Source organism: Achroia grisella, unplaced genomic scaffold, assembly GCF_030625045.1.
Source record: "Achroia grisella isolate CSIRO2021 unplaced genomic scaffold, CSIRO_AGI_Agris_v1 utg5633, whole genome shotgun sequence".
NCBI lineage: Eukaryota > Metazoa > Arthropoda > Insecta > Lepidoptera > Pyralidae > Achroia > Achroia grisella.
The window spans coordinates 281,506-306,523 of NW_026712943.1; the positions used below are offsets into that span (position 1 = coordinate 281,506).

The 25,018-nt window shown below is 31.6% G+C and overlaps 1 protein-coding gene across 1 annotated transcript in view; it reads right to left on the reverse strand.

Annotated features, from left to right (window-relative positions):
* LOC131848577 (dystrophin-like protein 1) overlaps positions 1-25,018 on the reverse strand; it is a 273,072-nt gene that overhangs the window by 21,072 nt on the left and 226,982 nt on the right. Inside the window, exon 7 of the mRNA XM_059198494.1 lies at positions 12,448-12,602. Coding sequence (XP_059054477.1) covers positions 12,448-12,602 — 155 coding nt within the window. The remainder of the gene's footprint in view (positions 1-12,447; positions 12,603-25,018) is intronic.

The window sequence follows — 25,018 nt, forward strand, 5'->3', positions numbered from 1 at the left end:
AGTGCTAGATGCTATTCTCAGTACGTATATTGTTGCTATTTTTAACAAATTGAAGTTAGTTGAATAATGGAAATTCTAATATTTGTTCGTGTAACAAAATATATTTATTTTGCTTTACGTTATATTGAGAAATAAGCGAGCGAAAGTAATGTTTCGCAATTTAAAATTAATTTTCTCTTGAAACATAAATTGCCCTATCAACTCTGAGACTACTACTGTATATTTTTTAACATGGACGAAGTCGCTCGCAGAAGCTAGTAAGTTCATATTTTAGTGCAATTATTAGATTAACCTTGAACTGGTGTTAATTGTCATTAATAATACACATACTAAACCTATCAGTAGGGTAACTAATTCTTATAATTATGTTTTCAGGATTTAATACATAATATAAAGTAAAGGCAAGTAAGTCGGAATATTTTTAACACAAATTATCTGAGCACTCCAGCTTCTGTACTTCGTAAGTTTAGTCTAAATAGTATATCCGACTCGCCATTTATTTATTTATTTATTGAATATTAGTCGTTCACCAGAGTCACAGTTAAACAAAAGCGTGGGCCAATAATATATAATAACAAAATAACATGTGACAGGCCGTAACGTATGAATCTATGAATACTGCAGAAACGATATTATAGAAATGAAGCATGAAAAATTCATATATATAATATAACGGTGTAATTGGAGTCACAAAATCTTATTACCAACTACACACGACAAAAAAGTCTAAAATCGTAATGTCCAGGTTAAATCTGGACAATTGGAAACCCTATCTACAAGTGAATTATATTGAATATCAAACCTATATACCAGAGCTTAGCTAGTATGTTGCGTACTGGCTAGTAACTAGAACACTGTAAACAGAACCGAGGTAGATTTTGTATTGTCATCTATGTGGGTACATCAGTCTCTCCTATTTTAACTGTCAAAAAATCCACTTCCTCCGATCGCGATCTCCTGTTCAGTTCAAACGGGGATCGAAAAAACGGCCTCAGCCGAAGTTCGATCCCCTAGCGGTGCTCAAAGACTCAAGTCGTATCTCTCAGCCGCGAGATAGCATTCAGCCGCTGCATAAGTCCTTCCGCGGGTTTGGACTGCCATCTGCACTCGCCCCCTATCGTCTGGTGAAGCGGTAAAGCCCAGCTGTGGCCAACAGCATTAGAGTAGTCCGAAAATATATATAAGTTGAGAGAGTTGTTATTATTATTTATATACTGCCACTTTGTTCAGGTAAAGTATCACTTTATTTACCATTTCATGCATGTTTAGACGACCTTCATTATTATTTACCATTGGCGCACTTTATGCTTGTTTACCAAGATTGTAATACCAAATGTAGACTTTACCATCGACGGAATCCTATATTTCTTTTACCACGATTATGATATAAAAGTAGACTAGTAAAAAGTCGATTAAAATAACAAATGACCATTGTCTGCGAGCAACGATGGCGCTATAAATTCTTATCATATTGTCCGTTGTACAGTTAAATACGCATCCAATCGTTTGAATCGCCCACGGTTAAAACAGTCCCGTTTTGTCATCCCCCGTGTATTCGTGTTTAATTTATTACTGCTTGGTATTTGTGATAATAAACTCTGAACATTGCACGTCGTTAGCGCGAATTGATGAGGACAAATACTTACTCTAAATCAAGTACAGTTTAACTTTCACATAATGAGAATGTGTTTAATGTATCTATATTTATTTATTTATTGCAATATCACTAGAATATAAATCTCATACATATAGAGTTAGTTTTTACAATTTTTTTCGTGACGCCCTAAAAGGCCATGGCAATATAGGTACAGGACCTTATAATAGCATATGCTAGTGGTCACTCAATTCTCCCAAATTTGTATTTAAAAATGAATCTGTATTATTGTAAACATGTACAACATTTATATGAAAAGAATACGAGTTTAGTTTCTTATCAGTTCTTCTCATCTCGAAATAATTCTGAACTGACGGTAGATTTGATATATCAGAGGAGTCTGTAATAGATCTATATGAATAAAGATATTATGAATTTGAATTGAATATTATAATTAATTAGTTAAAAATGTCCTATACAGACTATAACTAATAAATATACATTACATATATTTATTAAAATTAAAAAGCTTATTCAAAGTCTATCATTATAACGCCAACGTCTGTATTAAACCAATATAACTACAAATATCCATTTAAATATTAATTAATATTGTAATATATTTGATTAAGAAGGAATTCTTGCAGCATTTTATCAAATTGTCTATCTCGAATGGCTTTTATTGAATTTAGGAAAAGGTTGTAAACCCGTATTATAGTACGAACCGTTTTTACAAAGTAGGAGATGAGGTGTGAAAAGGATTAAGTCATTTACGCGACATCAGAAAACATCATACCTTAATGGTTAGCTACTCCTATTTATAAACCTAAAATTTGTCCCTTCAATTCTGACCGACACAAATAACATATATCAATTTCATTTTATGACTAACTTTCTGGCTTTAGGAACACCAATAATAAATGAAATCAATTGAGATGACGATATTTTAGTGCTTTGCCATATTGGCTTTAATACTCGGTGAAATGAGAGCATATCCAGTACAGCGTTCAACAATGAGGCTGCTAACCTCATCTGGGATTACAGTCGTGAGGTATACATATATTTATGTTATAATTTCATATATTGAAAGCGAAATGTATTTACATTTGTGTTTTCTTTATTCCGATGCTCTCTAATTAACAGGAAACTCTAACCTTACTTTGTCGTTATTCGTTATATAAAATACACACTTAAACAGGGAAAAAGCAAATATAAATTAAAAATGAAGCAGCCTACTTCTTAGTATCGATAATAATAATCAAACATAAATATTAAATACAGCAATGTAATGAAATTGATTTTGTTTTACCTAGTAACTTTAGTAATTAAAATTTTCAACTTAAATCGAAGGCGTGACCAGATTTCTAAAGTCCGTGCCATCGAGAAATCTACAATATTTAAGTATGTAGCATGACTAGTCTGTTTAATTCGATATCAAGAATTTGGCTTTATATGGCATATTAATAACATACTAGATTTAAAGACAAACTTGCTGTCAATAATTGGTATAAAATTTTACAATAGGATATCGAGGAATATAGTGGAATTTTCTATACACTATATTTATTCAGCGAAGCCTAAACTCTCTAAACGATTACTTAAATGTCAAACATGCATGTATGGGATTTTCTTTCAATATTAGATATATACACCTTTATAAGTATACGCCGTAAGTAACGGACGGCTACAATAAAATAGGAAATTCAATTGAGTTGCTTGCCAAACTTATATTTCTTTATACGAACCCAAGTTTTCACCGTTCTGCTATCAACCCCACTGATTAATTTTAATTTATATGGCAAAATAATGTTTGTCGGGTCAGCTAGTAAGATATAAAATAATAATTCGCGGATGCAGCTTTTATTTTATACTAGCTGTACCGTACCTGAAACCGTGACCTTGACCAAATAAAGAAAAAATATCTAATAATCTAAACCAAAAATCCAAAGCGAAAAACGTCCCCTACATCAAATGAGAAATTTCCATAAAAACTTTCATCCACTAATTTAATTGAACCCCCTCAAAACTGTAACATTTTTAATGTCATATTTAATTATATTTATTAATTAACATATATACGGTACGTTGGGTATAAGTGGATTGCACAAAAACGGTGTCACTTGTAAGTAAACGGTAATTTAACTTGGCAGTTTGTTTCCTTGATGTACGTGAGGGTATAAATCCACTGTCAACAATTAGCACCAGCAGATTAATCAGCGAGCACTCAGTTCAAAATTAACAGTCGTAGCAAGAAGCAATTAAGTATATTGCCAGCATAAAACCTTATCTCTCAAGATAATAACAAGATCGTTGGTTTTATGTAATTTTTGGCCTGCGCGTAGATGTTCGTGCAATTTAAGAGTTTCAATGCCCATTAACTCACAACGAATGGCGTTGAATTCATTTATTTGGTGTCAATTGTATCGATCATATAATAGATCACCAATTGAAACAAATTCGGTAGGTTTTGGCCTCATTGGCTGGTCTTCTTATTGATCGCTTTTTTTGACTACTAGCTGTTCCCTTCGACTTCTTGGTCTTGAAAAGACCCGTCTAAATCGGTCCCGCCATTTCAGAGATTAGCCGGAACAAACAGACCGACAGACAGACAGACAAAAATAGTAAAAAACGATTTTTTGGTGTATGTATCGTATTTATATTCATATGCATGGAGTAAAAACGGTTATTTCAATATTACAAATAGACTCCAATTTTATTTATATGTGTAGCTGTAGTTTTTATCTCATTTATCCCATAGGCGAAGACATACATACTTTATTGTTTATATCATAATTATAGTTTCCTTTTTGTGAAAAATGTATATATATATTAGATGACCAAAATATGTATATCAGAAACAAAATTTACATAAGACAGTCTGCTCAAATACACTGTTCAATTTTTTCAGTTCAAAAAACATATTTCATAGACATTCGACGTGACAGTATATAGGTATGTATATAAAGAGGACGGCTATAGACTATGTTTTACGTGAAACAAGTAGACGAAATCACGCTAAACATATTATATAGAATAGAATAGAAAATCATTTATTCAAATAAACTTAATTTAAGCACTTTTGAATAGTCACAACAATTTTTCGTTTCCGCTCGTTCGGAAAGCTGTCTCAACACAAGAAGAACGAGCAAGAAATTTGTGTGTTGCTCTTTTAAATAATCCTTGTAAATCATTTACAAGTCGAAACGTGTGAATACAAACTACCAACCAGCCCTTTTTTTTGGGTCAAATATAAATATACAATAAGATTAAATCAGTCGTAGTTATAAGAGCAGACCTGTCCCTACAAGCAGCACTCGTTCACGAGTATGACGGATGAGCAAGCCATCACTGCGCTCGACCATATTTTAGCGAGCCCAATGACCCGGCCCACCACGCCGCCACATGTCTGGACATTTTAGTGAGCATGACTACTCATTCCACTCGACCACGTCACATATTGAAATAAATAGTATTACTGGCTATTCCCGCGGTTGCACCTGCATGAAATTTATAGTATAACCTTTTTTTCAATGCATAAATTATATAACTGCAAGGTTTAATTAAAATCCGTGCAGTAATTTTTGCGTGAAAGAGTAACAAACATCCTTCCATACTCACAAACTTTCGCGTGTATAATATTAATAAGAAATATAAATGGCGTAGTGTAGTACATACGTAGGAATTGTATTAAAAAAGATCTTTTTATTTTTACTCACTTGTATTTTTTTTAAACTATAATTTACGTCTATGGAGTACGTAGGTAAAAAGGACAAAGGAGCTCACCGGTGAATTCTTTCTTCGACATCTCCCGATGATTCTCTTTTCTATTCACTAAGATTATTATTTTATATTGTTTTTCTTAAAAAATCTTGAACAACAGATACAACACTTTACTGATTTATTCTCATTTTATGCGTTTTTTATTATATAATAGTTTTGGACAGGCGGACAGAGACTGAGCAGCGTAAACGATGGCGGCCGACGGTGAACTTGAACTAACTGGACAGAAGTCGTCTTTCTGTTTCTTCTTGTCCTTTGACATCTTGCATAGTTTCAGGAAATAAGACAAGAAAGGACATATATGGGATAAGTATGCATGAGTGAGACAGCTATGTAAATTAAAACGCACCTATTATCTTTCTATTATATTGGTAGTTGAAAAATGCATGAACGAGGTGCGTGACTGCGTGTGAGTGAAATAGAGTATTAAATTGGGATGTGAGATTAATGGATTGAATAAAAATCGATTTATATTTATTTAATATTAATCGATTTGACAACCGATTTTTGCGAAATAATTACATACATTTCATATTCTAATAATACTCCTAAGATAATCATATTAATAATTTATTAGATTAATAATCAAATAAACTAATATAAATAATAAAATAATCAATTCAAAACTAAAAATCGAACCTATGGCACTTTAATCTTTCAAGGTAAGAAATAAGGAAACGAAATATCATTATTTATACAAATTTTTAGTACCATTAAACGTTTTTTTAAAATAAAAATGAAACGTAGAGCATCCCGACAAAATGGAAACCTTATTGTCTCAAAAACTAAAATATAAAACAAATAAAAAAAATTGCTATAAATGTCCACTGCTATTTTACATTCGACTAATTTCAAAATAAAATACTGAAAAGACAATTAAAAAACTAAACGACAAATAAAAAACTAAACTAGTCTCAAAAACTAAAATATAAAACAAATCGAAAAATAATTACTTGCACTAATTTTCAGTCTCGTTTTACGTAAGAGTAATATTAAAATAAAATGAAATGATAAGTGTAAACTCTGTTTATGACAATCGATTAATTAATACCCGTAATTTATAAAATCGATTTATTAAAATTCGATCATTATTACTATGAAAATCGATTATAAGAAAATAATAATTGATTTAAATAAAAATCGATTATTTTTTAACAGCCCTAGTATTAAATTAACTATCGATGCGTAAGGAAAGCATAGCTAAAATAAAATAAATATAACGTTTCGGCGTAAACAGTTTGTAATATTAATAAGATAATATGGACACCGTACAGGCTGCTTAGTATTAATACCGGCGAGTTTGTCACAATGACATTAGAATTCGTTGAGAGTACAAAGGCTTTAATAGGATTACCTGCTAACAATTGTGTATGCCATTCGAATCTCACAGTGTACTCCACTACTCAGTTGTTCAGATCCAGTTTATCCATTTTATAAATTCGAAATTAGACTCGTCTATTTGTTACCTCCTCACTGCTGAACGGAAGTAGAATTCAATATGAAAATAGATTGTGTCACGAGGTTAAAAATATATCAATAATATATAAAAGCAGTATATAAGCTACTAGCTGTGCTCTCGACTTCGTTCGCATGGTTCTCAAAATGCTTCGCTTCTATTGGTAATGTTATATATTATAGCTTAAAGCCTTCTTCGACAAATGGACTATCCACCACAAAAATATTTTTTTAATTCGAACCAATGGTTCTTGAGATTAGGGCGTTCAAACAAACAAATAAACAATTCAGCTGTATAATATTAGTATATATATAATACTATAATTTGATTAAAATTCGCGAGACGGAGAAAATATCTATTTGTTAAAGATACAGATAGATATTTTCTCCGTTCTTCATTTAATGTTAAAATGTCTGGAAAAAGTATGACGAAATTTTCACAGAATATGTCAACTACATATACTGTGAAATATGCATCCTATATCCAATTTTGAAATATGATTCAACTAGAGAAAGCTAAATGTACATGGGAAATATTTATTCTTATCAATATTAACACAGCAAAAAGTAATACACAGTGGTTTAGAGAATTTTTAAACATTGTCAAAAAGAATATAACATATTGCAGAATAACGGTATTTGTTAAGTAAATAAATTTAACGTCCTTAAATAAACGTTCATATCTTCAATAATAGTATACAGTAGGCATCTACATACTGTAGATAACAAAAGAAAATATGAAATGATGAAAATGGTTACCTAAATGAATTAATATTTACGAAATGGATATAAAAAAAGCAATCGCACCTCAGACATTGAGCGTTCCCAATACATATTTATATACAAACGGCCAATTTCACCTTATACACAAATCTAATTCTGTTGCACCATTAACATTTTATCCCTTTTACGTCCATAGGGAACAATTATTCACTGAAATATAAATAAAAAAAACATCAAGAGAACATTCATGGGGAGGTCAGCCGTATTATCAACTTTTTTTAAACTACTCTGATGCTGTTGGGCGCAGCTGTCCTTTACAGGTTTACCGGACGATAGGGGTCGAGTGGAGGTGTCCCTCCAAACCCGCGGAAGGACTTTTGGAGCGGCTGAAAGCCAATTCCCGCCTGACGGATACGACTTTAGTCTGAGGGCACCGCTAGGGGTTCGAACCTCGGCTCGGGCCGTCGTAATTTTGATCCCCGTTTGTATTGTAAGGGGGATCGATCGGAGGGGTATTATCAATTGTCGATATCCTGACGAACGCTACATTTCGCTCGGTATATATTTAATCTTAAGCGGCAGGACCATGCTGCGGTCTCTCCGATAAAAAATACGTTTGATATCGATGTTTCTTTACTAAATACACACTTTTTTGTACCCACCAGAGACGATGTTCTTAGCATTTCATGGACTTACCGTGTGGGTGACGGCTCCATAGTTTGGTGGAGAGGAAAACTCCGAGGAGTTTACGGGATATGTACGTTAACACACACCTTCACTGCTCGTATTTCACTCTCAAGCGAGCCAAATCTGATAGTAGCCTGCTAGTGTAGCTAGATACATGTTCTTTATTCCCCATAGCATCTATAAATTTCACTATGAGTTCTACCAGTACTACACATTTAGTTTTTTCGAATATATGAATGTATCTGGTCTGGATTTTGAAACACCTAAATCCTTAGGGATTTTGTAAAATCCATTAAAATAATCCAGTTAGGTAGAATACCTAGGATTGAGAAGGGCTTGCTTCTAGAGTTTCGAGTTGATCCTTCTTTTAGAAAGTCAATTTGTTTTTTCTTTGTGGTCAATCCTTTTTGGGGTTTAGCTACTGAAAAACTTAGCTACGACATCTTGGGCGTAATTCATGTTAGAAAACCATGATCAAATTTCATTAAAGTATATAATACGAGTATTATACTTTCACGATTGCTAGAGCACCGATGGTATAGACTAAGGTACTATCTAAATTAATCGACATAATAATCGCAATATTTTACATTGTGTTACAAAAAATATATAGATATTGGATATATATATTTTTTTAACATAATTGAAGTTTAGACCTATCCTTGACTGGTTAATAGTCACTAACGTACATATATTTGCAATGGAATAGAATAATATTCCTGTAGAAATAATATTATGTCAAGTTTTAATCAAACGAGACTGCTAACGAGACGCACATGTATCATTTAACAAGGTCTATCTCTGGAGCCAGAGTCATCTAGTCCTAAGCTGAGCAGAGCTTGTGTTATGGTACTAAATATACTTATTTGTAAATACATATATTATAATAGGAAATGCTCAGACCAATAAAAATAATCATAGTCATGAATACAAATCTTTGTACCGTGCGAGGAATCAATTCAGAAGGGAAGCTGTGTACTAAATCACTAGACTAGACCAACGAGATCGTGAATAAAGAAATTACATTTTGATTTAAACGAATTTTACGCATGCTATATATATAAACATCTTGGGAATAGTATTATTATTTTTATTGTATTTGTATATGTAGCGGTTTAGCATACTGCTTTACGTCCGATGGTCGCGGGTTCGATTCAAGTCACTAATATTTATGTATTTATATCAGTTGTTTCGTACCCATAACACAAGCTCTGCTTACATTTGGGACTAGATAGGGCTGCGTGAATTGTCCTGTTATAAAAAAAATGTGTAATTTAAATTAATTACATTTTTTGTATCTTTTCTTTACTGCAAATTCGCTTACAAAGTTCTATTCCATTATTTAAATTCTAAAAAATAATAATCAAAACGACACCGACATGTTATATGGAGAAAATATATTATTATTCCTTGTTATATAAACAGGAAACCTCGAATTAGAAGCTAAATGTATTTTCAAGTGAAAGGTTCACCCTAGAGGCTGCTCGTAAGCACGAGCGCGTGAAAGTAAAAAGAAACAAAAAGAAAAAGTAAGCAAATAGCCCTTTGACCTTTAATATATATAATACAGCGTTTTGTATAACAGGAACAGTAAGCAACTGACGGGTCACCTGATGGAAACCGTCAACTATATTTGACGACCTCGGTGGTCTAGCAGTCTAGCACACCGCTTTACGTCCGATGGTCGCGGGTTCGATTCCTCGCCCGGCACAAATATTTGTATTCATGAGTATGATTGTTTGTTTAAAAAAAATATCTATTTACTTGTATCAGTTATGTATGTTAACTAAAGCGTGTGTTATGGGTACTAGACCTTTATGTAGCTAGCTTAACTTGGGACTAGATGACGTTGTGTGAAATGTCCTGAGATTATTATTATTATATATATGAACAGCGCTATGGACATCACGTTATCATATAACATCCATGATACAATTTATGTACTGCTATTCGTTAGATCTAAGACGTAAGACTTTTATCCTGTTTTTAACAGTTTATTCTCACACCATATTCGCAACTTAGCTTTTAATAATATGCCTAGATAATTCACATAGCGTCACTGAATTCCGGACTAAGCAAGGATTTTTTTTTAACTTTTCTAATACTGTTGGTCGTAGCTGGCATTCACAGTTTTGCTGAACGATAGGGGTCGAGTGCAGGTGGCACTCTAAGCCATGGAAGAACTTATTGAGCTGAAGGTAAACTTCTGCGTGACGAATGACGAATATGACTTTAGTCTGAGCGCACCGCTAGAGGATCGAACCTCGACTCACGGCATTGCAATTTCGATCCCCGTTTGAATTAAACGGGAGATCATAACATTATTGTGTCACTAGTTGACCTGCGCAAATTTGTCTTATTATATGTCACCGAATTTACATAATATCGTTTTAAATTAATGATGTATAAGCTATACTGTTCATTAAAGAGTTTTTGCGTGAAAGAGACAAGACATCCATCCATACATCCATCTCGCAAACTTTCGGGTTTACATTAATATATATATATATATATATATATATATAGTAATAAGTAAGTACCATAGTTCAGTATAGTAAATCACGAGGTCACGACACTATCATCTATTTAATAATAATAGCATTACAAATATTACCAAGATACTCATAGTGGTATCATTCCTTCAATATTAATATTTATTTGACTTTCGCAAACGAATCGAATGGACATTCAAAGAGACTTTTATTGAAGAAGTTTTTTCCGACTTTGTGAATTTTCCGATGCTTATAAATTATTCCCGATGATGGTTATACTTTGTTATTGCCTGTTTTTATTAAATTTATTTCCCCTTTGTATCATTAACAATTTATTCGCGTGGCTCGGGACTATTCCGGGAAAGAGGGTAGGGAGAATTGAGGGCTATATCATTGTTTTTTTAAAGATTATAGACGACTTTTATAATTGATGTATATGAAATGTGATTTTTTTCGGCCTACTTTAATGTTGTTGGCCGCAGCTGGCCTCTACAGTTTCACCGGACGATAAGGGGCGAATGCAGATGTCTCTCCAAAACCGCGGCTGATAGTCGAAACTCCTGACAGATACGACTTTAGTCTGAGGGCGCCGCTAGGAGTTCGAACCTCGGCTCAGGCCGTCGTAATTTCGATCCCCATTTGAATTGGACGGGGGATCGTTCAGAGGGGATGAAATGTGTTTTTAATACACTCATTTTATACTACGTATAGTACGTTAGCGGGGCACTGGTGAAGTATTATAGGATATGGAAAAAGTCAAGTACAATAACATAGTAAATCAACGAGGAACGACCACAATGGTATTTAGAGGAGCGACCACGTGGAGGTGGACATAATAGGCTACATTGTTAACAATAAGGCAAACTACTAGTCCCTATTATTAACAGTTAATTTCCTCCAGACAAATTTATTTAAATAATTTGTTCACTAAATTAAAGTCTATAAACTTTAATTTGATATTTGTTTAGGTAAATTAATATTATTTTACTACGCCTGAAATTAAAATCAAACAATAACCTGAACATACATTATTACGCTATCAAGTCCTAAACTGAGCAGAGTTGTACTTTGTAACAATTTATTGAGTTTGCATCTATTAGGTTGTTCGGAATCGTTTTTTCCTAACTTAGGATTTAATTGTATGTTTTGCACTCCACTTCACACTTAAGCCGTATAATTTTTATATGCTTTGAGAGCTCATATAGCAAGGCTTGTGTGTGAAAAATTCCAATTAATTCTCCAGCAGTAGTTTTTGGTTAGTGCCCTTTCAAATAAACAGAAACAGAATTTTCGACATATTTTCGACTGTTTTACTACAAAAAGGGCAAAAATGCTGTTCAAGCCAGAAAGAAATTGACCGATGTGTGTGGAGAAGGTGTGTTAACAGTACCCCAGTGCCAGAACTGGTACTCTAAATTTCGATCCGGCAATTTTGATGTCGAAGATGCACCACCTTCGGGAAGGCCGGTTGAAGCTAATAAAGGCATATAAGGCTGATAAGGCAAAGGTTCATTCAACCAATGCCTTTATTGCCAAACGAAATTACTTTCCGAACAACCAAATATTTTTTAAAACATATCTATGATATATTTGTATACGTATCTAAACTAAAAAAAAAAACAAATATTCTCTTAAATATAAACGCTATCTGACACAGATACAATACAGATAATAAATGAAAATCAGTATGACTCAGAATATTTATAATTACATTACCTGTGGAGATCGCTTCCCTTCCTTCCTGGGTGGGGGTGGCAGGAGATCCAGGTGAGTGGGCCTAGTCGGCACGTCCCCTCCCACTGCGCCCTCATCTGCAGCTTTCGACGTAGATGCAGCACAGGACTCCGAGGCGCCACAATCAGATGCCGCTTCTGTAGATTTAATAAGTCTTCTTGTTACGGTCCTTAGACACAATAATTTTATTTTTTTTAAAGGAAGTAAGTGTAAGTGTTTAGTGAAGATTAGCTACTGTTAGCGTCGGCAATACTTATACAACAGTTGCATAGTTGTATTGCTGACGCTTACTACTATTTAAAGTTCAATTGCTACTTAAAGTTGCAATCAAGTAGTGCACAGATGCTTTGACTTATATTGTTTTCGTAACTATTGTATCATGATTATAGCAGCTTATAGTCGCTAGCGACAGAACTGTCGTGATTTCAGTCGCTAGCTGATAATTGATGTTAATATATGATTACTGTATAGAGCAACCAAAAGTTGATACAATTTATATGAATCGTTGACTTTTAATATCAGTACTACTACTAAACGTAGTCTGTAGTATCGAGTAGGTGTGTCTGTCTTTGATCGTTGTTCATATACACGAATGTGTTAACTGCAAACATAAATTAAAAAGGACGATGATTGTAAAAAATATTAGTGTAATTTATATATAAATTAAATTTATGAAATACATTAGAAAAAGTATAATTGTCAGTTATAATTATAATAATACATAATAATCTCTGCTGGAAACTATATTTCCACATACGGAGCTGAGATGTGCTTTTTTAAGAAATATTGAAATGTTTATTCAGATAAACGTTTATTATATATTTCAACAGGTTCAAATATATTTATTTTTTTTCATGCCATTATAATTTATTATTTATGCCATTATACCCATATATGCTAAAACAAGCAATAATTCCAAAACAAAGGGACGTGTCTTGATTTTTGGTAAAGCATATTTGGCGGCTGTAATATATGTCCTTTTCTCTCGTATTTTAGAAGTACTGTGTCACCCGACACAGTACTTCTATTTCTTTATATTCTGTTTGTGTTGCCATACAATAAAAACAAAATCTGTATTTGTAAATTTAATTTTAATATTCAGTTACTGTTGCTTCATACCATATGGAATATTTTTTTATTTACTATACAATATAAGTTATATTAAATCCTTGAAACATAAGGTGAAACTGCTCCCTAGTTAGGAAAAATCCTGAACGTTAGGATAAGCAGTGTTCAAAGCCTATAACAAGTGTAACACATAAAATGTTATATTTATTATCGATCAGCATTGTACACTATTTTAAAGTTTACTATTTGTAAAATAGTAATTATAAAAAAAAACTTTAATAATTGTAATAAATGTGTATAATTCCCAAGAGAGCTCACGGAGAAGTATTCAAAAGTGACATAAAAATTAATGTCAAATTAATATAAAATTTATAAAATGAGGGATGGCGACTGTACTCTTCCAGCTTATTAGCAACATGTATACTGTACGTGTAAGATTATTAATTTCTACATAAGATGAAGGGGTAATATTATATATAAAATTTAAATTTAATTCTAAAATTAGGGGATGGCTTTCAATAAAAGATTAGTCTGGCCTACTAGCTACCATATTCAGAATGCCGTCGGATCTATGAATAGATAATGAAACTCCAATGAGCTAACTTCTATTATGGATGTCATCTAAAATTTATATACCAATTTAAATAGTCGACTGAGCGATTAATATGGAAAATGTCACGCTTCACACTTGATATTATGTTAGTGCAAAATTGGATTACCTACCTTATTTGTCTACATATTTATACATACATTAAATTATTATATAAAAATATCTCAATAGTAAAATTATTAATGTAAAAGAGTGCTTGTCTGTCTATTTGTCTTTATCAGATTTTTAGGACAAAACGCATCAAATGGATTTTAAAATAAATTGACAGGAAGTTAGTTTAAATCACAAGACAATCTTTGTGATACAAGAACGTGTAGACTATGTCATACATATATATTATCTATTGCTGTCTATTATTTAAAAAATTGGAGGCAAAGTTCCAGGAAACAGCTAGTGATACAATATGGGTGGGTGAAATTTCATACTACTTGTATGTCATCAAAAAATAAAAATACATACAGTGAACATAAAGGTCCTTCTTTTTAAGTCGGTTCAAAGAGCTTAAAATAATCGAAATATTTATTAGGTATATGACGATTTTTTATTTTACTAACAATATAATTTTTTACTAGTTTAATTTTAATACTCTAGGGTCGTCTTAATAGATCGATTGCGATGCTGGCTTAGGCACACAAAGTTTTTTTCCTTTGTCTTCATTGTTTGTTCATTTTGTTAATTACAATAAAAGTTTTATTTCAGGCCAAGATTTACTGAAGCACGAGCACCTAGAGATTTCTAATCTCTTCTTTTAGTTTCAATCAATAAGATAACTATTTAATATAACGACATCCTTGATAGTTTCTAAATTAATTTATATAAACTCATTACAAAATTTTAAGCACAGTTTATTTTGATTCATTAGTAAAAACCGTACACAAATCTGTTTAGCCATTTCTCACAAACTCCGAGAACAAGAAAAAATTAAATAAAAAACAAAAATTCTATGAATCTAAATTTTGAGATAATAGTACACATAAACACGTAATAAAAAAATTAAATTAAATGAAATTTTAAAATAAAATTATATTTTGAAATGTAAAGAGAATTAAATAAAAAATATATATTTTTTTAATAATCTAGTAGGCAGTTTGAACTATCTTCTTAAAAATGTTGTGAATAGTTTTGATTTTCAAACACAAAAAATACACGCAATGTAGTACATAAATTCATTAAAATTATTAAATTAAAAGAATACTGGATAATCTACGAGAGATAGGTATATAATGGCCTACATAAGATGGATGTTGATTTTGATAAATTACTAGTTAAGTTTAATATGTACTATTCGACATATTTAGTATGTTTAGTAGTACTATGTAGAACTACATAATATACTCTCATCTGTAATTCTACCACAGAGTATATTAACAGAGCTTCTCCTTTCTGTGGGCAGAAGAATCTTGATTTGGACTCGAAGTGATTGTAAATACATACAATTTATTACATTACATTTTTCCACGCAACTTGTAATATAGTAACTATTGTAAATACTAATTACAGGTTTTAAATACACAGAAAAAATTATAGATATTTATTTATTTTACATTTTAAATAATAATTATAGGTCATAACTACACGAAACAAATAATTGATCTGTAATGATCAATTATTTGTATGGATTTAAATATAAATGTAACTGGATTTAAATATATATTTTGTGTAATTTTTCAATAATTAGGTTGACGTGAAATATACATATAGTAGGTATGTGGTATTTAGACATTTTCACGAATTATTTTATTATAAAATACATTTTTAAAAATAGAAAACTATGTTTGATATAAAAACTGCAATATAGAATTTCTAGAGTCAAAACACGGAAAAAACATTTTAAATATAGAATATATTTGAATAAAAATGGAAAATTTGAAATAAAAACTGCAATATAAAATATCTAGAGCGAAAACACGAAAAACACAATGTAATATGCTCTCTGTACTATACATTCTTTTCTATTTTACATTTCTGTTAAAATTGCAACACGCTAGATTTTAATTAAGAACCGTTTCATATATATTTTCGTGTTCAATCTTTTATATCTTATGTTCAAAAGATAATTGCATGCAGGATAAACAGACAGCCTTTAGCGAAATTAAAATTTTGTTATTATTGTAAATATAAAATTTAAATTAAATTACAATATGACGTTGATATTCTTGTTAAATATGCTTCGGAAATAAATATATATTTTTAGATATTGCAGGTGAATATTTTGCCGTAAATAGCCTTTAAATATACATTATATATGTTATTTTGGCTTTGATAAGCAGCAGATATTACTAGAGATCTAATATGATATATCACAAGATAAATGTGCAGGTCTTTGAAAAAAAAATATTTTGTAGATTTCTCAAAGGTGAATAAAATTGCCTTTTTATACCGGAATGTGTAAACTGAAACGTTTAGGATTCTTTGTGAATAATTTATAACGTATGAACACGTTTTGAATATGCGTGTTCATACGTATGCATCATATACTAGCTACTCTCCCCGGATGTACATGTATTATATATATAAACCTTCCTCTTGAATCAATCTATCTATAAAACAAACCGCATCAAAATCCGTTGCGTAAAATTTAAGCATTCATATGGACAGACAGCTGCAGCGACTTTGTTTTATACTATGTAATGAAATTGTGAACAATATACACATGTGTAACAAGAAGATAAAACTTTATGATAATAATTTAATAATATAACGTGGGAATTACTAAATTCATTTGACAATTTCTCGAGTTACATAGCTTTTGACGCCAGGCGGGTGTAGCCGGGGGCAAAGCGAGCAACGGTGGCCGAGTTTTACGCGGTTCATTAGGAAAGTTAGTGAACTTTCGATTCTTAAGGTAGGAAACAACGATTAAGCGGTTTGGCACAACATGTAACTTCCGACGGTCACGGGTTCGATACCCGCATAATTTAAATATTAATATTCATATGTGTCAATATCGGTCTCAGTTTTTTATACACATATTATAACTGTAACCGTCACGCACATCCCTTATGGGGTAGACAGTGGGAACAGAGTGCCAATCTAGTACTAACAGTAGTTCAAACTAGTTTAGGACGTAATATAAAGAAATAAATAATAATTTAAGACAATTCTCACAGCGCCATCTAGTCCCAAGCTAAGTAAAACGTATATACTTTTATAAATACATACATAATATTTATAGAAAACACGCAGATCTATAAAAACAAGTATATTCATGAATACCAAGGTTGCACCGTGCGGGGAATCGAACCCACGACGACCGGAAGTAAAGCGGTGTGCTAAACCTCTAGACCACCGACCTCATTAACCAGCGTGAAATGTTATTTACTAGACGTGTTTACGAAGTGCAGTAGTCACAACCTTAAAACGTCGAGACAGCAACGTATATATATACATATATATGTATATTATTTATATTAATATTTAATTAGCCATATTAATAATCTACTGAACGCGAATGATTGCAATATTTTTTTATTTATGAATAATCATAAATAAATATAAAAATATGTTTATATTGTGATTTTTTTAATGACTTTAACTATATAAATAATCGTTATTAAGAAGTAACATTGTTACAATATTGCCTACAATAATTGCACCCATGGGAAGCTTGGCCAGTCGCTAATATTATTATTAGTGGTCCGCCCCGGTTCTGTCAGAGTGCTTATAACTTTGTCTGTTTTGTATTTATTATTATACTCAATATATTTTACTCAGTAATAATGTATCTCTACTTAAAACCGAGAAATAATTTCTGAAATCGGTGCAGTCATCTTCTGAGTCAAAAGCAACATAATTTTACCAAAAATTCTTGATATCCTTAGCGCATTCGGTTGCATTTTTAGGTCTTCCTTTGTGCGAGGAGCTTTGCTTAGGTGGGTCATAGTCGCTATCCTATCTTACAAACTCTTAACAAAGTTCAAATGATAACAATATTAGAATACATATCTAACAAGTTCCAACCCCAAATAAATGGGATAAGGAAGAATCAGATGATGATGACAACAATATTAGAATACATATCTAACAAGTTCCAACCCCAAAATAAATGGGATAAGGAAGAATCAGATGATGATGACAACAATATTAGAATACATATCTAACAAGTTCCAACCCCAAATAAATGCGATAAGGAAGAATCAGATGATGATGACAACAATATTAGAATACATATTTAAGAAGTTCCAACCCCAAAATAAATGGGATAAGGAAGAATCAGATGACGATGACAACAATATTAGAATACATATCTAACAAGTTCCATCCCCAAATAAATGGGATAAGGAAGAGCAAACTAACTAGAAAACATTTTATACGCTATCAAACGAGAGCTAACTACAAATTTCAATTATATTCTTAGATGTATTCTCGTACTGACGTTATAATCTAATACACGTATATAGAGAATGCTGCATGTAAACCAAGAGAGACAATTAAACCACTTGCCTTGATGTTACAAAAGCTATTTATTCAAATCAACCTCCCTCGAGCATTGAAATACGATTTTAATGTTATTTCTGTCCTATCTTCTAAATATTTTTATACATACCTCCTTCTTGTAATTCCGAATCGAAATTTCGCGAGTATTAATTAGGCACTACTGAGTATATTAGAATATTCATCAATCAATCAGTCATTAGTTTTGTGACGTATAGGTAGGTATGAATTGAAAGGAATATAATCTTTACATTACATTTACTTTAAAAGGTAAGTGTTTGTTGTGATATTTGTGACATTTAAGTAATTGTTGTCAGTAAAAGATTACTTAGCCAAATAAGACTGTCTTTTAAAAAGTAAATATGGTGTTGTAACATTTTTGTTGCTTTTAATTTTTGTTTTAATTATTTGTGACATTTAAATAATTGTTATCATTAAGAGATAACTTAATCCGACAAGACTGTCTTTTAAAATATATATATCGTTGTTGGTGTTGTAATATATTAGTTGCTTTTCATTTTTTGTTGCTTATTTGTAACATTTAAGTAATTGTTGTCAGTAAGAGATTACTTAGTCAAATAAGACTGTCTTTTAAAAAGTAAATATGGTTGTTGATGTTGTAATATATTAGCTGCTTTTCATATTTTTGTTGCTTATTTGTAAAATTTAAGTAATTGTTGTCAGTATGAGATTACTTAGTCCGTTAAGACTGTCTTTTATAATGTATATATCGTTGTGGGTGTAATAAAACTGTTCTGTACAGCGTTTACTAACGTACAGTTTTGCATATATCTGTAAACTAATGAAGCGCTAATATTCGTTCTTTGATCATACATTTGAAACATGTAACATTTAAACTCCATAGCAATACATTAACTACTTGTACACACATTGTAACAAGTAATGAAATAGTTTTAACAGAGTTAAATGTAGCGACCGTAATTATTAACAGAGTAGTTGACATTGGCAAAGAAAACGTATGTGTTGGTAGATTAAGGTACGGGCAATAAAATTATGACGTTGCGCGGTAAAACAGCTGTTGCCCACCGGTTGCGTTGGATGTCATAAAACAATACATAAAAGCTAATTATAAGCAGCCAATGTTCAGAGCGAAGTAAGAGATTGCCGAGATGCAGATTAGGTAAGACATTATGTAAACAAACTTAATAGGGCTTATCGTATTCTTTTTTTTATATATTTGTATTATTATGTATTACAGATTAATGTTAATATATAATTATAGAGGCTTGTGTGTGCCATTTAATTTTTTTGTATACATTCGACGTATCTTCCAGGTTGTCTGTAAGAAATTTATTGCTATAGAAGTCGGTTTTCCTGTTATTAATTTTGTACTTATTGTTTTTGTTATTGTATTTTTTCTATGTGTGTATAACCAATAAACAACATAAATATATTTTTCTTCAAAAAAAAAATTCAAAATATCTTTATTCATGTAGGTCTATTACAGACTATTATGATATGTCAAATCTACCGTCAATTCGGAATTATATCGAGATCAGAAGAACTGACAAGAAACTCGGCTCGTATTTTTTAGTGGAACATGTTTATAATAACACACAGTCATTAAAATTCAAATTTGGGAGAATAGAGTGATCACCAGCTAATGCTATCACAAAGAACAAAAAATTTAAGTGTTCGCAACCTGAACAGACCAGTCCCCACAAGCAGCACCCGTTCACGAGTATGACGGATGAGCCAGCCATCATTGCACTGAACCATATTTGAGGAAGCACGTCGACCCGAATATCCATCACTTTAGTTTATTATTGTGTAATATTATAATTATAAATGCGAAAGTATGTCTGTCTGTCTATCTCTTTGTAGACTTTTTACAACTAAACTGAACAGATCTAATTGAAACACATGCATGGATTTTTCATGAGGATGGATATAATCTGTCTTCTATCTCAAAATAAGACAGAGAAACTCGACAGCAAAGTTCAGTTATTTCTTTTATTTTTTTTTTATTAAAGTATTCATTTAAATTTCGTATTTATCACGATTCAGATAGCTACTAAAATTGAGAAAAACTTGGTGGAAACTTAACTGGTATATTTTCTAAAATGACGAACTATATAAATTGTTTTTTAAGCGTCTGACAAACTAATCAGTCGTATTAGCACTTGAGTCGAATCGAAGTTTATTAAATTTTTAAATCCACATATACTATATATATATATAGTATATGTGGATTTAAAAATTTACGTACATTTACGTAAATTTACGTATTATAAGTATATATATAAGTAATACGTATAATATATAGATATGTACTTATAAACATGTTTAACGAACCCAATCTCATTTTAGTTTGAAACTTAATTAATTTTATGTACTTTTACAGTTTTTTTTGTGTGGCAATCATCATTTAGAATCAAGCGAGCCGGCTTATATCTATACAAAATAAATTTCATTCTACAGTATGTCTGTCTGTTTGTTTATTGCCTTTTAACTAATAAACGACTGAAAGGCACTTAATAAAATTTAATGCGTAAACAGATTGTATCGCGATAACGGATGTTAACGATCATCTAAAAAAATAATCTAAAAGGGAGTGAAATATGGGATTAAAGTTTGTATAAACGGCAGACGAAGCCGCGGGTAGTCGTTAGTTTCAAATGACCTCTCTCAGTGCTACATCGGTAGGTACTGTAGTGAAGAACTAGTTGAATGCCATCTTCATGTTTTATTACTATATGCTCTGCTACTCCATCGCTTGGACGCTCGTTGGCGTCCGAGCGATGGAAAATAAATCTTAAACTAACGATATGGCTTCATTGTGAAAAACATCACTAAGACCAAAGCGCCTTACTTTTTTTTTTTTTTTATTTATTTATTTTATTTAAAGATAACAATGACTTACAAAGTTATGACTGTGTACTAAAAAGCATGAATGCTTTGTGCGCACACAGGGCCGTATATAATACAATAATTACTTATCTGCTAGTTTTATGACAGGTATACAAATCTTATTACAACTTAATTTACTATTTTTATACCAGCCAACAAATGCTTTTATGATTAGTAAACAAGCAATACAATATAGAATAATAATTGAACAATTATTAGTAATTGAGTGGGTATGTGGTGAGTTCAGTTGAGGTAAAATAATTGAGGGTAGGTATCAGTACCGGTCGTGTACGTCTGGATTTACTCACTTCGTATATACATAGGATGTTTCAAATACTTATGTATATCACAATTCATAAAAAGATGTATAGTGTATATTATTAGTTATTCATATTATAATTTAATAAGTAGGTGTATAATATTGTTTTAATTTCCATTTTATGTTTTTTATATTTAATTCTGTTTTAAGATTAGTTGGCATACTATTTATTAGTTTAGCTGTTACGTAATGCGAAGTTCTTTTTCCGTAGAAATTATTGAACCTTGGGAGTACTAGTTTTTTATTAGTAACACCGCGGGTTATGTTCGTTCGTCTGGATATCTGTTGATTCTCTGTCTTAAAGTATTGTTCGCACAGTATAGTATATTTTATTTTGTTATGTATGGATATCAGTTTACAGTATGTAAACAGATCGTGATAGTTATATTTATATTGTTTTTTAATGGTAATAGGAACTATTGTTTTGAGTAATCTTATCTGCAGTTCATATATTTTGTCCAAGTGCGATTTAAAAGTGCGTCCATAGCTACTAAGACCATATGATATGATCGATTCTCCTAGGGCTTTATATAGTAGTAGACGTATAAAGTATGGAGTTTTATTGTTTATTAGTGTAAATTTTTTACGCGAGCAGGGATCGTAGTTTGCCGCATACGTAATTAATATGTTCACTCCAATTCAGTCTACTATCAATAATTAGTCCTAGATAAGTTTGTTTTTCTACCACATCAATTTTGGGACAATGACAGGTAGAGGTACTTGAGCTATTATGAAGACATACATGGTCATGTGCAATTAAGTTAAATGGAATTTGACTTCTATTGTGACTGGAACTTATATACATGAGTTTCGTTTTGCTAGCGTTAAGAACTAAACCTACATCGTGGGACCATTTGCAGAGCAAGGTAAAGTCTGTTTGGAGTCGATAGAGAGCATTTGAGAGATCATGGTCAGCTGCCACGAGACACGTGTCGTCGGCATATTGGTATAATTCACAAGACTTTATAACATTGACCAGACTGTTTACATATGTGAGGTAATGAAGAGGCCCGAGGACGGAACCTTGAGCTGTACCTTCAGTTACCTTTATCGTGTCACTGATAGCGTCACATACTTTTACGCAGTAGGATCTATTGTTCATATAGTCTCGACACCATTCGAGGAGTGGTCCTCGTATGCCGTGATCCTGTAAACTTTCAATAAGCACGTCGTGACGTAGGGTGTCAAATGCGCTACTATAATCAATGAAAACAACAAGAACATGTTTGCGTTGATTTAGGCTTTTATTCACACTGTCTGTAAACTGTGATAGCAATTGTGTTGTGTTCTTATGTGGTTGGAACCCGAACTGTTTCTCTGTTAATAAGTTATTCGAACTATAAAAATCGTATATGCGTTGACTGATATACTTTTCAATAATTTTATCTATTGCTGTTAAAATAGTAATACGTCGGTAATTATCATAGTTGTCCTTTAGACCTTTTTTGTGGATAGGACGGACTAACCCTTTTTTGAGTTCATCAGGATAATATCCAGATGCTACACTATTGTTAATTAGTTGTGATATCGCCGGAGATATCTTATCATTAAGTAACAATATGTCACTAAATCTTATGGAATCAACGCCAGGTGCTTTATTAGGATTAATTGATTTAATAATCTTATTAACATCACATGCTGTTGCTTTTTTAAGGCGCATAGATAAGTTGATGGGGTTTTTATATATTTTGGGATCAAGAAGCTTTGTTGTACAAGATGGTATGATATACTTTACACTATTGTTAAAGGTGTTTGCAAAGTTATTCGCAATATCACTAGCTTTCATGAAATTTTTCTCAAATGCTTGTAGTATAATTTCATCAACTGATTTTCTAATTCTACCGGTTATTCTGTTTAATATATCCCATAAATTTTTAGAGTTATTCTTGTTAGTGTCGATAGATTTAATAATTTCACTATTTTTAGCCTTTTGTACTAATTTATGAGCATAATTTCTAGCTTTATTATATTTTAGCTTTAATATCATATTATTACTATCCTTTTTCCATAACGTATATAATGTATCTTTATAGTTACAGGCATTTATAATTTTTTTATTTATCCATGTATTATTTTTTCTATTAGAATTTATATTTATTTTTTTATATATTTTCGAATTTTTATAACATTCATGAATACTATTTTTAATGATATTATATATTGTAATTGGACATGGGTTCTGAGCGATCGTGTCCCAATTTAGTTCACAAAGCATATTTTTAAGTTTTTCATTATCGTATAAAACTTTATATTTTGGAACACTCTGTACACGTGGTTGGCCTATGCTCGCCATTATTACGGCGCGGTGATCCGCCAGTACGACACTGAGAGCAGCGGAGTAAATATCTTGAGTTCGGGATTTTACAAAGATGTGATCTATGCAAGATCTGCTTGTTTTGTCATTACAAGTTTCGATTCGTGTATGATCTGAAATCCCGGGCTCAAGGCCGCAGCTTGACATCATGTTAATGTATTTATGTTTTATAGGGTTATTGAGTGCGGTGTCTATATTGATGTCCCCTAATATATACATATCGTTAGTGTTATTTAGTGATGTTATGAGTTTATGAAGTTCGTGTATGAACAAATGTTTACTATAATTAGGTGGACGGTATATTGAGCACAGACCTGCGACGTAGTTTGATGGTGTTTTTATATAACCTATTATAGATTCGCACTGGAATGTTTTTATTTTAACCCTTGTAAAAGTATGTTTTTTATGAGTATAGATTATTATACCTCCTCCCTTACGTGTGTTTCGCAGTTCTGTGTGCATATTATAGCCATCTAAACCATAAAGAGAACAAACAGAATTTGATATATTTGCCTCTGTTAGCACTACTACGTCTATAGAGGTTTTACTATTAAGTATGTACTGTTCTAACATTGCAAAATTTTTTATTATAGATCGTATATTTATATGTATACATATAAAATTGTTAATCTTAGTCGGAATGCAATTCAAGAAGTGATCAATACTATGGCAGTTAAATAGTTCTGTAATATCCATTTTGGATGTTTTTAATATATATATATCTATATTGTAGGGTATCTATATAAGTATCTAATATTATGGTACGTTACAAAGTTTCTTGATGTCTGCTTCTCCTCGAATATGTATAACAGGTTTAGAGTTGTCATCTTTCCGTATAAATATTTTTCCCTTTTTGCTCCATATATATTTGTAGGTTCCGTTTAGTGATTGTTTAGTACTCCATAGTAGTTTTTTGTTGTATGCTGTTAAAAATGGA